This window comes from Centruroides sculpturatus, unplaced genomic scaffold (genome assembly GCF_000671375.1).
Source record: "Centruroides sculpturatus isolate CEXI.00-Female unplaced genomic scaffold, Cexi_2.0 scaffold1709, whole genome shotgun sequence".
Taxonomy (NCBI): domain Eukaryota; kingdom Metazoa; phylum Arthropoda; class Arachnida; order Scorpiones; family Buthidae; genus Centruroides; species Centruroides sculpturatus.
This window is the reverse complement of record NW_019385874.1, coordinates 111,563-127,206: the sequence shown is the minus strand read 5'-3', so window position 1 is coordinate 127,206 and position 15,644 is coordinate 111,563. Positions and strand designations below refer to the sequence as shown.

The following is a 15,644-nucleotide window of genomic DNA, read 5'->3' as shown; positions in this document are numbered from 1 at the left end:
ATTCAATCTTGAGCATTTGTGATTTGAAAATTCCTCTCGGACATGATCTGAATATAGGACATGTCTGGGAAAAAAAGAGGACATGTGGTCACTACTCATCAGTGGTATTTCCAGAATTTTGAGACTAGATGCCTCTCAAGTCAGATTTGGTGACCAAGGTGCATGCCTCCTGTCATTTTTCAAACATTGTTACTCAGTTACCTTAGAATTACTTTAATTAGGTAAGATTAGCTAACTAAAGTCACGCAATATGCATTACTTAGTTTTGTTATTAAATTAAAATAAAAATGAATTGTTTTGGTATCAAGGGGATGCTGTACCATCTTAAGCACTCACACTTGGATATGGTCATGTTATTCATCATTTTAAAACTGGTCCACAAATATGTTGATAGGATCCTCAAATTTTCAGAAAACATAATAGTAATATAATTTTTAGAAGCATTTTCTTTTATTGCATAAAATTCTTATATTAAAATATATTTTTAAAATAAATAAATAAAAACCATATTTGTCATCATTGATTCAATAAGTCTGTTCTTCTATCATAATATAAATTTATAGTTATTACTGTCTTTAAATATTTTTATGAAAGTATTTTGCACAATTTCTGTTATATCACATGACTCATCGCAAGTTATTAAGATTTTTTTAACTATGAGACGTATCTTCCTTAAAGTGTTGTGCATGAATCATTCACCTTGTAAATAAATTGTACGTTCAGCGATTCCAAAAAATTTATGATATTTATGAACTATATATTTATTTTGTAAAGGATATGGCTTTGTAAAATCATCAAAAATTAAGAAACAACACACAGTTACATATGTACATTATTTATAATTTTGCTTCTTCATTGTACAACAGTGTTAGATTATTCGGCAAACAAGATAAAAACAATAGAACAACTTTACAATAGCAAACATACAAAAGAAACATTTATTCGTTGAATTCTTATAAATAAATTTGGTTATAACCATTAACCGATTTTTCTTTTTCAGGGAAACAAATGGCAGTGAAGCAAGTTTACTGCATCAAAATTTGTTTACAAACATTCAATATCAAATTAAACAAAATTCACAAATTATTATTATTATTTTTTTTTTTACAAACTTTATACAAAGAACCAGGAGACAACTCTGGAGTAAACTGACAATTCGAAGCCAAAAAAATTACTTTTAACGATACATTAACAAATATATATATATTATATATTACATAAACCCATAGATAATTTTTATCTATAATATTGAACCAGATTTTTCTCTAAATATATCACAATTGAATAAAAGCATTGCATTAGTTTGGTTAGATAGCGAGAACAAGCTTTAAATTTCCTAATATTTAACGCAATTGCTTTGTTTCGATTAAATCAAAAAGCTCTCTCTCGACTGAAAATCTCTAACATTTGTACATGGAAGACTCCGTACTATTTTAAAAGCCAAAATCTTAAGTAAAAACCTTAATTGAATGGAACACAACCTGTAGAGGAAACCTTAACTGTTCTATTTGAAAAAACAAAGATGTTTTAAAGCTCGCCATTTTAACCTCCTCTGACCCCAGGAAACAAACCAAATTTAAAAATGACAATAACTATGACTGGTTTTCTTACAATTCTTATTTTGCTTTATGCTCTGGGATGGAGGAGGTTAGTAAAATGCCTTTTCGGGTATTACCGATTAATTAAAAGGAATGCAAAAAACGAAAATCCTGCACAATTCCTTAAAACATTTACAAATTCGAAAATCATAAATATCTATTTATAACGATATGTTAAGATCATAAATAACTATAAAATTAAAACTTAAATGTAATGATTGCACATGATCATATTGCAGTCTTTCGATTGAAAATACTTTAAAATATCCACTATAAAACGTTTATAGACTTTAAAACATACAGTAACTACGTCTTTTTTTTTAAACCCGTCAGAATCTAGCCTATTATGGATAGATGGAATGGAGAATGATTCGGATTTTGTATGCTGGATTGCTTACGCAATTAGAAAAATCTGAAGAAAGTTTTCTCTTTTTATTGATATTAATAAATATTATAATTATCAAAAGTATTTTTTATTTTTTTGTTTTCTTTTTGTCTAAGAGCCTAATAAATATCCAAAATTTTATGCTGCAAAAATTATTAGTGATTTCAAATAATGGCATCTGATTAGTGAGTTAGGAAAATATGTTTGTTTTTTTTTAATCAGATTTGAACATTGCTAATTTTGTACAATTATTAATTTCATACTGTAATAATATATTAAAAAAAATTTTAACAGAAAGCTAAATCCTTTCTTAAATAAATTATATATTTCTTAAAAGAGTGCATAAATTTATAAAGGTTTTTTCTTTTTATATATATATATGTATATAAAATCACTTTGGCCATCGTTAAAAATTTGAAATTATTCTGACTCTCTTAAAACAGATGTATGGGTTCGTATCACACAGCAGATTAGATTAGATTTTTTTCAACTTCATCTCAAATCCTTGTTGCAAAACATTCCTAAAAATCATTAACTATAGATTTTTATTACACAATTTTGACTATGTTCTCTCTCTCTCAATTAAAACAGCCTCTCTTAAAATTTGCTGCTATGTAAATCACAAACACTGTTCCTATCTTTTATGAAAGACATTCCTTTAATTGTTCGTTAGTTCAAGTGACTGCATTCCTCTAGGTTAGTGGATGACGATGAAAACACTGCAGTCAAAATTAATGTCTTTCTTTGAACGTTTGCTGCCATTTATTCGTATAAAAGCTGAACACATCGAGTGGAATACGTCCTGCAGTTCTTGTGCACTCGACCCTGCACTTAAACCACATTAGCTTCCTTAAAGTAATCTGGGAAATGATAAATGTATGTCTGTAAGTTTTAACTTATGTTATACATACGTAAAAAAAGAAGGAAAAATTTACTTTTATTATGTGGATAATGTTACGAACAGATACCAGTAGATGCAGCTATGATACTTTTATTTGTAGTAGGTGAGTCAAGACTGCCGGTCTTTATGCTAATGCTACTACTAGTTGAACTGTTGCTATCATCATTACTGGCGGGATCCGGTTTCTTTACCGAACCAGAATGGAAACGTCCACCTTCACCTCTTATCCTATTCATAGCATGTTTGTGACGAGACTCGTGTAAGTATTTCTAAGACAAAAGAAAAGTATTAGATATTTATTTATCTAATCAAATAAATCTTTCTGATAACAATAATATATTATTAACTTATGTCTAGATTTTAATTAAGTTTTATTAGAGCACCAAACAAAATATAGAGACTAGTCTTGTTTTTTAGTAATTATTTAGGTAAGGCAATCAAAGTTACAAAAACAATATTCTTGAATTTTCAACAACTTCAAAAAATGTTTAAAAATGTTTTGTACATTTATATTATACTAAAAACAAATACTGACACTTACTCTCCTTTCTTTCAGTATACGGCCTTCAGCTTCTAATTTAGCTCTAGCCTGTCTCCTTTTCAAAATCCTATGATACTGTTTGGCATTAACATAAAGTGGTTCTTCTTCCAGCAATTCAGCACCTGGAAGAGGTATTCTCTGAACAGCTTGTAAGCCTCCCCCTCCACCAGGAACAACCTGTGCAATAAGATAATATTAATTTGAATTTTTTGTAACCTGTTATAACACACAAAAAAGAAATAATAATAGATTTTTAATAATATAAAAAGTAAATTCACTAAAATGTTGGATCAATAATTTGTCACTTTAAATCAATATAAATATTTATTTTTATCCAGTGCTATCATTTAGGTTCATATAAATTCCTAGCATTCCTAAATTATTGTTGAATGAAATCTAATTTGTGTGCAAAATTTGGAAGTGTGTGTGTGTGTGCGCAGTTGGAAATTTTATATCAAGGTAAACCAAACTGTATTCAATTATATAAATTGTGATAAAAAATCTTTGACCACCAATTTTCCAACATGCTTGACTCCAATGCAATGTCACATTTGCCAGACCAACAGAGGTCACAAAATTCCGCATCACCATCTGAATCAGTAATCATAAGACTCAGTAGAGACAAGTAAAACAAATGAACAAATGACTTAACAAAACAAACCTTACTATACCCAAATTAGAACACCTGTCTATCCGAATATATGTTTTATTAAAAAATTAAAGATATACATGTTATCCAGACAAAATATGAGTATCAACATCACCTACTAATATTTTCAACCTACCTATCAAATTTTATCAAGTTCTGTCCATTTGTTCCCAAAATTGATTTTTATCAATATTTTTCATTTCACTTAAAAATTCTTCTTTTCTCCTTCAGTAAAAAAAGTTATGTTCACAAAATGTCCACTTGAGGAACCCTCATCATTATGTTTGTCATTTTAATCTTAATTTCTTTTGACAAAAATTTAAATTTTTAAACAACACAATTGAACTTATTTAAATTATATTCTATATTAATATAATGTATAAAACATATAATAATATAATATAATGTTCAAACTCTAGATTAGAGGCAGGAAAAATCCAGTTCTGCTTCTGGGACTGTTGGAACTGATCCAAGCATGAAACTATTCTGATGGAATGGTTTCTCGGAACTGCTTACTTAGTCTGTTGGATTAGACAGTTTCATGAAATCATTATGTTCCGTTGGAATTGCTGTTGGACTCAACAGTTTTTCATTGGTTTTATATTTATATACAGGGTCTATCAGAATGATGTTTTTACAATTTGGGGGATTGTAGAGGATGAAATTTTGAATGTTTTGATATAAGGAACCTATAACTGGAAATGAGATATAAAGTTTCCACAGCACTTTGCACATTCTATGCGGTCAGTATGCTGAATGAAACAGCAGAATACAGTATTTATGACAAGTTTTATTGACAAAACAGTAGAGTACAATCAAACTGTACATTAGATCAGTGGCTGCACTACTTTATAGAGTAAATGTTCAATATGATGATCACCAACTTTGTTACATAATGTGCAACAACGAACCATGTTTTGTCCGACTCTCTGTAAGATGCCACACACTCCTCTGATGGTATTAAGTGCTGTAAAGATGTGCTCCGTAAGCTTATGAACTGTTCCTACAGATGTTGCATACACAAGGGACTCACGTTGACTAGTTGTGTTAAATTATAAATTTTCATCTATAAACAAGCATTCACTATTATCAGTGAATGCTTGTTTATTATACTGGCTTAACAGACAATACAAAGTCCTGATAATAGTGAATGCTTGTTTATAGACGAAAATTTATAATTTAGTAAGAAAAGGACATTGAGGCATTTTAATTAAACTATAATTTTAATAATCATGACTAGTTGTGTGTTTTCAGCACAGAGCCAGTGGATGCAAGGGTGACCTGAAGGGCAACAAGCACTAAGTACACAATGTCCTGTACACAGGCTCAGTTAGACCACTGTAGTTGTGTGTTTACAGTCTTCCATCCGCAGCAATAACACGATGTCAATGGATGGAAGGGTAGCTACCAAAGTGAAGGGCAGTCAAGCACTTCCTACTGCTATAGACATTTTAGTTCGAATTTCCGGCTATAGGTTCCTTATATCAAAACATTCAAAATTTCATCCTCTACAATCTCCAAATTTTTAAGACGTTATTCTGATACACCCTATATATATACATGTAAAGCCAATGAGAATTTGACGAAGATTGACCAAAATGGTAAGAACAGAGAGAGACAAATATGGTCAATCTTCATCAAATCTTTCCTGGGACTTTAACGATACTCTATATTTAATGAAAACTGTATTATTTTATCTTAAACCTGGACACTTCCAGATTTAATCCTCCTTATTAACTCTTAAACCTTTTGCCTGATCCATACCAAATTTTTTTATATTTATTCTCCAGGAATATATAGACTTTTATAAAATCTGAACATCCCAATCTTCTCCCTATTTGATCTCCTTGATGCTTTATAATAAACATAACAACAGTGGGCTAAAACAATCAAATTTTGTAATATAGTTTTCATTTTAACATTTATCCTTCATACTTTTTTGCTAGGAATGCTGCATATACCTGCTAGTTTACTAATAAAACAAATAATTAAGTAGTCTAATAAAAGTATAATTTTTTAAAATATCTTTAAATTTGAGAATTTTAAATTTATAATTTCATTATTCCTTCTAAGTTGTGGAACATTGTCAATTAGTTTTTTGTTCAAATCCAGATAAAGAGTTCACTGTTTTGTTAAAAGCTGTGTTCATAAAAGTACAAAAAGGAAGAATGTGTTGGTAGTTCAGGAACTGGAACTGTCTCAACATTTGTTGTCGAACTGTTTCTAATAGTTTTTAGTCTGAAGTGGTTCTGACCAGAACTACTCACCTCTAACTGTGAAACATTCAAAATTAGAACTGTTGGAAATAGAAGATAACAGTACCATTGCATATTTGTCCTTTATTGGATATGTATTCAAATTTTGAAAACTTTGATAACATTTGATTTCATTATTTTAGTTTTATTAAATTATAGATCATTTATTTACTGAGCAGTTTGTTAGTGATAGAACAACTATTATACGAAATGGAAAACTAGATTTGCATATGACTTGTGGTGCCCACATTCTACAAAATTGTTCTTATTACTGTATATTTGCACAGATAGGACAACCTTCAGATAAGACGAGGTATAAATTTTCGTCAAAGTTTTATAGTTTTAACATATATCTGTCCTATAAGAAACCCCCAAACTATCAACAGACTATGAATTTAGTTTAGATCAGCGATAATAATACTGTATAGCGTATACAGAATTAGAGCCGCCTCAAACTAGTACTTTGCGAGAGCAAAATGCTAGCAAACGTGCGCTAGCACAACCGATGATGTCAAAGGCTCTGCCCCTTTTCCCTTACCTGAGCGGTTTTTCCTTTGCTAGCGCAGCGATACTAGAGTACGCTCGCTGTTCACAGAATTCAACAACTAGAGCAGTTACGCTAACAAGAGAGGATGAGGAAATGGATGACTACATGAACATGTCATATGTCGAAAAAGAAATAATAGAATTTTATCAATGTACGTAAATTACATGATTAATACATTCAATATTGAAAAGAATACAGTATAAACGTTGTATATAAATAGTTATATATAACTAGTTTTCAGCTAGTTAAGCCTAACTAGACTTAACTAGTAAACATGTTTTTCCCACGCTGTTTCAAAGTTTGGAACGAAAACTGACTGATTACAAGTATAGATTATAATAAAATCTTGTTCTACAGCTAATCCACATCATGTGGACTATGTTACGCAAGCAAACGTTGTGTAGTTTGCAGCTGCTTCTTGCCTGCGTAGCTTACCTAGCAAAAATGGCTCATAGCCTTATGGGAAAAAAGGCGGGGCTTGGGAGCCCGACCCGAGCGTACACTAGCTCTCACTTCCTGTAGTTTGCGGCAGCTCTTATATCCTATTTGTAATTTTTTGAACGAAAATTATTTTTTTTTTGCATTTGGCAGCAATGCCTTGCAATTGTTTCAAACATTCGCACTGATTCGGACATTCGGGTAATGCCTTGACTATTCACAAAGACATTGTATGGGCTATTCTATTTTTTGGACATACCCTACTCTCTACTAATAAATAATTACGGTTTTTCCGTTTTTTTTATAATGATTTTAATTTATCTAAATTTCAATCTAACTTCTTTTTTATATCTGTCCTATAAGATGACCCCGGATTTTGGGGGTCTTTTTTATGATTCAATTATCGTCTTATCTTAATAGTGCAAATATACGATATTTGAGGTTACCACTGAATTGTATCAAAAGCACTAACACAGAAGGTTGCGAAATTGACTTAAATACGGTGAAAATAAAGAAAAAAAGAAGAAAATTATAAAAGATAATTATACAAACACATCAATGTAATTAAACAAATGGATAGAATAAATAATAATACTGGAACGGCGATCCACCAATCATGGAGAAGTATTATAGAAGGGGGAGACGTATAAAAGAAGAGATCAGAATGAATTGGAGTGTAGATTAAGCGAAAGAGAACAATCAAAGATGTAAATTATTAATGTAAGTTTTAAATAAAATAAATTTATAAATTTAATCTGATTAATTATGGTGTATAAAAAATAGGAATACTTATGAAATTATATGGCTAATATGGATTACGAATATACTTGGAATTATGAAGGAAGAAATGAATGATTATGAATATACTTGAAATTATGAAGAATTATTAAGGAAGTTTGAAAATATTGAATTTGTAAGAATTTTATTATTTTATGTTGGGAAATTTTTATGTTTATTTTAATTTTATAATTGTAGAAATTTAATTTGTTAACTGTAGAAAGTGTCTTTTGAATGTCTGCTGATGAGGGACAAACAAGTCCAAAACACAAGTTTAAAGTGTATGTGTACAGGCAAACTAAATAAAAATTATTATTTCTGATCTGTAAGACTAAATTTCTGCATCCATAAATCCAGTATAATAAGCCCTGTTAATTGATAAAGTACTAGTATACAAGATAAATATTAAATTGTATCAAAAATCCTACAATTACTTTTCCTGCCAGATCCAATATTGATCATATACAAATTCTGCATAGCAATGATCATTGGATATGTGCTTATTGTGACAAAAAAAGGTATTCGTATATACAGTTCTATAAACTATGGTAAAATATCTATGGAACTAAAATATTCTTATGGAAATTGCATCCTCATTAATAATGACATCTCCAAACTTTCCAAGAGTACAGCAACAACCAAAGAGTTGAGTCTGGTGTTTATGGAATTGCTTTTACTGTCTCCTTAGCATTTAGTGCCAAACTTGATACAATTCTATATGATCATAAATGCATTTTCTTTTGTTGAAAATATTTAATTCATCTAAATAGTATCTTTGGGAAATGCTAGAGCAGGGGTGGCCAACCTTTTCAGCAGGTGGGCCAAATTTCAGAAAAAATATTTCCTGCCGGGCCACACACCTAATTTTTTTTTTTTTTTTTGTTAATTAAAGTAAACAAGCAAGCGTGCTACAGCTGCAACCACATCATCGCTCCCCACTTAGACTTTTAAAATTTTAAAATCTTTATTTCCAAAAAAGATTGAAATTTTTAAAAATTCAAGATCATGACAAAGCCTTGCAGAAATAAAGAAACTTTTAAATGGCTGTTCTGGAAAAACTATTTTTTTGAGTTGTGTCACTATTCTTGTGCATCAACAATATATAGCTGAAGTTGAAGTCTCATATTAAATTTTATCAACACCTAGTGTCAGACAAAAAACTAAATAACCTTGAATGTCAAATAGTGTGATATTTGAAATAGCTAAAATCTATGAATTTTTCCAAAAATGAGAGATATTTCAAATTTCTCTTAGCTACACGTAATTTAAAAATACATGATACAAATAACTCATGACATAATGTTCTTTTGGTGAAATGTATAATAAAGTTAACATTTATGTTCATTTGACCTAGCTTCGGGGCCTCGTGTTGGCCACCCCTGTGCTAGAGCATTTCCCAAAAGAAACTATTTAGATGAATTAAATATTTTCAACAAAATATTGTTTTATTAAAATTGACATTGGCACCAATACCAAACTGTATATAATAAAAATTCTTGACACCACTATTACAGCTTTTGACATCGGAATGATTACTTGATGCCCCTGATATCATGACTTTCTATAGCAAAATAATTACAAATGTAAAATGTAGTCATTGAATAAAGGTTTCATACTTTATTGTGTTTTGTGTACATCCAAGATAAAATGGTAATAATTTGAAAACAATTGATCTATGCATGCTTGATAGCAGTTTCTGTACCTGTAATGTTTACAGGTATGTTTTTGGAGATTATAGCTATTCTAAGTCTCTAAAAATTTATGGGCTGCCAGAAACTTAAACTAAGTATATATTTTACATTTATTGTTAGGTATGACTTCAATGAGCTAAAGTTTTACAAAATATATCAACTGTGCATACACAATGTATCCTGATGCACACTACGTGCAATACCACCTGTAGTCATTCAGTGAATAAATCTGATATTTACAGAAATTTTAAGTGCCCTTTCATAATTTTATCCAAAATAAGAGGTAGTAGAAAATTGGTAGTTAATTTAGGTTCATACAAAAGAAAATTGTTTGAATCTTTAAAGTCCAAATTTTACTTATCACTTCTAATATGTCACATACACTGGAGATCAAAAACAAAATTTGCCAATCTTAAAGTATTTTTTGTGGCATATCATAACAAATTTTTTAATAAAAGCATTAGGTAAGTTACCTGGATTTATTTTATTAATAATATAATAAATTGAATTTTGTTATACTATAAAATATCATTACTTACCATTACAATATTTCCAGCTGCCATTCCCATAGATGAAGGAATAGTAATTGCTTGAGGAGTAGCAGTAGTAGTAGTTGCTGTTGCTGTGGTTGTTTGCACAACCTGAGGGGCAACAGTTGCAACTGATGCAGCAGGTAATTGTATTATCCCTAATTAAAAAACAAAGGGAAAAACATTATTAATTAAAATATATTTTTGATTTCTATAAATAGTAATCAAAAGATAAATAATGCTTACCACCTTGTGCAGGAACAAAACTCGTTCCATCTACTGTAACAGGTTGATACACAATTGTTTGTCCATCAGCTGTCTGGATAAATTGTCCCTGAGGTGGTTGTTGTAATATTATCTATAATTCAAATAATTTATTTAGTTTTATATTAAACCCTAACTAAATATTTTACATTAAATTACTAATAAAACTTAATATATTTTAACATTTAAAAACTTTAATAATTTAGTATGAATCAAATTCTTATTCTGCCTATTCATTTAAAATACAGTATTCAAACATTTTCATTATTCAGTTATTTTACAGTTGGAAATATTATTTTTTTCAAAAATGTTTCACATCTTCAGAAATCTGAAACTAAGAAGAAATAGATAACTGCTATTCCATTATCTTCTAAATTTTCAGTGCTTTAGAAAGTTTCTAGCAGTAGAGAATGTCTATTATCGAAAAGAATTCATCTTAAGGGTGCGACTATGCAGATGCAAGTGAGCGAGAATAGGTGAGACATGATAAATATCAAACCCTGTCAGATGTGTGCAAGAACCAGAAATTCACTCATGCCAGCAAGATTTCTCACTTCTTGCTTGTGTATGTTTTCCTATATCACTCTCAACCTCTATCTTGCTACTAAATTTACATCCCACATAGTCACACCCTAATGTCTTACAAGAAAGATGCATTTACAATCTTTCGAAAAACTTAATGGTTTGTCCTTTTGATCTTCCTTATCAATTAAGATACTTCAATTTCAATGCATGCATAAAAATTGTATTTATATTTACATAATTTCAAAGTCAAATCTGATGATCAATGAAAATTTTAGACTTGTGGACATGTTAGATGAAATCAATTGCAATTCTTATTTAATTACAAAGTATTTGATAGTACAGGTATACTTCGCCTTACGTCGGTAATTTGTTCCAGGAGAGGCAACTTAAGTCTAATTTACTTGTCACTAGGCTAAACCACAAGTAACCATTCCCAGTTCTGTATTTTATTTATAAATGCATTTTTAATAATATATGGTTAATAAGAATCTATTTTAAGCTTACAAACAAATAAATTTTAGTTTTTAATCTAGTACAGAAAAAAGTAATCTAAATTTATGAATACATGTACGTACATACTTGTAAATATATTGATACACGTTTACAATACATTGCAGACTATTTGTGAATGTGGTTTGCTCTAAGATATTATAAAATAGAATGATTTTGTAAGGTTAAATAACAAATAGAGTTATTAAAATTATTTTGTGATAGTAGAAAATAAACTAATTTATGTTAAATTTACCAATATTGAGTTGTGCTGACAATGACGCCAAACAGTAGATATTGGAACTACCATGGAAAATGCCAATATTGAGCTCTTAAAGACTGTAAATAAAATAACACAGAGCCACAGATGTTTTCATATTTCATTCTCTAGGATTTATGATGATTATATTAACATTTACTGTCAATGTATGTATTTTAATATGATTTTGTGCACTTTTAACACTTTTCTAGTGATATTATGACTTCAATACTTGTGGTGGACAGACAAAGTCAAATAAAATATGACTTAAACTTGATTTTTATTTTGCCATATATTTTTTTTGACAAATGACGTATAATTGAGAACGACTTAACTAAAAATGACATAACCCAAGGTATACCTGTATACATCAAAAGACTGGTTATTAAAATATTAAATATTGATGGTTGTTTAGATGTGGTCAGATCAAGAAAAAACAATTCAATGTTTCATGCCCAGTATTCAGAATGCTTGGTCCATGCCAATTATATACAGTGGGTGATTGCTTAACAAACAAATTAGATAACGAATACTTGTGTGAAAGATTTTTATGTTCAAACAACGAACACACGTTCAGCTAACAAACACCTCACAGAACAAACACAAGAAGCAGTAACGTAAAATAATGAATACCAATTGGTCTTCCCTTGTCTTCAGGCAACAATTTGAACTTTTTCGAGCGCAGCAACATCGACATCGACACTCAATCTGGTATATACTGATCAAATAGTATTCCTCCAAACTTTGAAACTCTCTCTTGTAAGTTCAGCCTTTTATTTTTCTGACAGAAACAATTCTTTTATAGTATTTGCGAGACTGTCAGGCAGGCACTCGTTAAGTTTTGTGTCAGTTTTAATTTTTGAAAGGTGAGAGCATAATAGCAAAGGTAGAGAGTGGGCAGAAGATGTCTGATATTGCTGAGCAGTATGGCTTGAACAGGTCTACAGTAGGCTGCAGTTCAATCTTATCTAAGAAAGATATTGTCTTATCAAGAAGACTCAAGCAGCTTAAGGAGTAACAAAAATCACATGTGAGAAATAAAGAACATTGAAGAGCTCATAATGGAACCTGAAACTTATCTGACAACAGAAGAACGCCAAGGACTCTTGAATGAAAAACACCAAGAAACTCGGCAAGATATGTTTTCTTCTGAAAAAGAGGATTAATGCTGATATCTGCTATTAAAGATCTTTTGAAGAAGTGGGAGGATGCCAGAACAACAGTCTTAGAATCACATCCAAACCAGGTTGAGGATAATAGGCTTGGGAATCTCTACAGTTACAATGCTATTAATTACTTCTGAAAAATTCTTAAGAAGAGAGAAAAGCAATCGACATTGGACAGATTCTTTAACCCCCACAAACGGAAAAAAATGACTAATAAAAATCAAGACTGTATATATGTATTTTTATTATTACATATAAATAAACATAGTAAGAAAGTATATATTTTTTATTTTTTGGGGTCTCTAGAATGAATTAATCAAACTCCCATAAAAACCTTTGGTAAATTGATAATCGGTTAACAATTCGGATAGCAAACAAAGTCTTGGAACGGATTATGTTCGTTAACTGATCACCTACTGTATTTAACTACAATCTTCATTATAAACCTACTTCTATATTATTACAAATTAGTTTAATAAATTCAATAGCAAATATAAAACAAATTATCCTATTGCATCAAAATCCTTTTATATTCGGCAGAGAAGTTCAAGATTCTATTAATTATCATCTTTTATATTGTTCAGTGTTCAAAGAACAGAGAACTATTCAGTGAAGTACAAGAAAAAAGGTTTCTATTGATTATCGTCCAAACAAGCAATCTACGGTCGACCCCCCTATAACACTGTTGATTATTCTGTTTTATATGAATTCCATGTTTATGAGTCACTTAGATTTTACAAATACACGAGCCATTCACAGCCTGGCACACGTATTTGTAAAATCTAAGTGACTCGTACAACATGGAATTCATATAAAACGGAATTATCAACAGTGTTATAGGGGGTCGACTTTTACATAAATATGTTAAATTTGTTAAACTAATGTTTAACAATTGTAACTATAATTAATTGTAAAATTTTTCTTTTGTATCCCCAGATAATTAATGCTAAATTAGTGGTTTTCAACTAGTGTGTTGTGAAGTATAGTGCTGAGTAGAAGTATAACTTCATATGTGTATTACTAAAAGTACAAAAAGTGCAATAACTACATTCATAAAGTAGTATTGAAAAAACCAGAGTAGTATTGAAAAGTAGTATTGAAAAAAATTATCAAATTGCAGATACCAGTGTTAGAAACAGATTAAAACACTACCTTAGATCAATAAAATGAACTGTCAACACACTTTATTTTGCAGAATAGGCTTAATTGGCTCTAATTTAAAAAAATTTTTTACGTTAAAAAAGCAGAGTCAAAAGTAAATACAAAAAGAAATTTCTGCATGGGTGAGTGTAGAGAGAGAGCATAAAAAAAGTTGAAATGTCCACCTATTTTGATTCAGCTCAATCTTCTCTAACAAGTAAGTGAACATGATCATATGGTTGATCTCTAAGATCCCTGATTATGACAGAAGATAAAACAGATATCTCTCTTCATTTTAGGAAATATATTTCTTGATTTCAGTTTATTTTTTAATAAAACAATATCAGTAAAATATTTTAATCTTCAAAACAATAAAATTATTATTTTCGACAGTAATTTTGGTAACAATCTTTGAAACTAATAGAAAGAAAGCAAATCAAAAGTGTTCTATTTTCTGAACAGAAAACTTTTCAGCATGAAAGTATCTGGTATCATTCCATTTGAATTTTTTAATTCAAAGTATTTTCCATGGATCAGCAATAATTGTTGTGCCAAAGTAAAAAAATGCACTCACTGGCTCAGAGTGCCAGTTTTATTTTGAAAAAAGATCTATACTTAATTTTTCTAAGATTGAAAAAGGATTATTAATTCTATAACAATCATTTGAATGTAATCTTTTTTAAAATCATAGAAATTAATAGATTTTATGAATTATTAATAACAAGAAACATGTTTGTAAGTTCACAGTTCTGAAGTAAAGAACATACATTACATTTTTATTATTATTTATCACAAGCAAATTTAATGCAAAACAATATTCATATTTCTGTCACTTACCAAGTAGAAATCAATAAATCAATAATTGTTGCAGATATACCAGGGATAAATATTATTTACCCCATATATAATATTTGCAGAATTTGCAGATTTTGATTTTATATATATATAATCAAAATCTGCAAATTGCAAATTCTGTAAACAGTTATTCAATATTCACCTCCTATCCTATCATTATCCACATGATGAGAATTTGACAAGCAAGAAATTAAACAAACATATTGTTAATAATATTTCACATTGAGAAAATATCTTTTGTAGATTTTGAAATGAGTTAAGCATTAAATTGTATACATTTAGTGTCTTTAAAATGGCATATCATAACTCCAGAACTATTTCCCTTTCTGTTATTTTCTTTTGTAATTTTTCTAAATTAGAGTAACCATGGGAAATATATTGTGTATTTTATATTTACATATTAATTATCTCCAATATGTTTAGCATGAATTAAGAAAATTAAAAGTATACATGATTAAAAGTAGCAAGAAAAATTGTAAAAAAACTTAGGAACATTTAAATTTATCCAACAGAGAAGTAACAAAAATAAAATTATTGTTTTTGAACTGAACTGTTTTCATTTTTTCCCAAATACTTCTGACAAGCATGGTTTTCATAAATTCTTAAATTAAAAAATTTACAGAAAAGTAAACAT

At 29.5% G+C, this 15,644-nt stretch overlaps 1 protein-coding gene across 1 annotated transcript in view; it reads right to left on the bottom strand.

Moving 5' to 3' along the window:
- Window positions 1-819: 819 nt before the first annotated feature.
- LOC111642681 (nuclear transcription factor Y subunit alpha-like) overlaps window positions 820-15,644 on the bottom strand; it is a 34,996-nt gene continuing 20,171 nt past the window's right edge. Inside the window, exons 4-8 of the mRNA XM_023389060.1 lie at window positions 10,559-10,670; window positions 10,322-10,470; window positions 3,426-3,602; window positions 2,919-3,153; window positions 820-2,843 (exon numbers count right to left, since the gene is read on the bottom strand). Of these exons, the coding sequence (XP_023244828.1) occupies window positions 2,938-3,153; window positions 3,426-3,602; window positions 10,322-10,470; window positions 10,559-10,670 (654 nt within the window). The 3' untranslated portion in view covers window positions 820-2,843; window positions 2,919-2,937. The remainder of the gene's footprint in view (window positions 2,844-2,918; window positions 3,154-3,425; window positions 3,603-10,321; window positions 10,471-10,558; window positions 10,671-15,644) is intronic.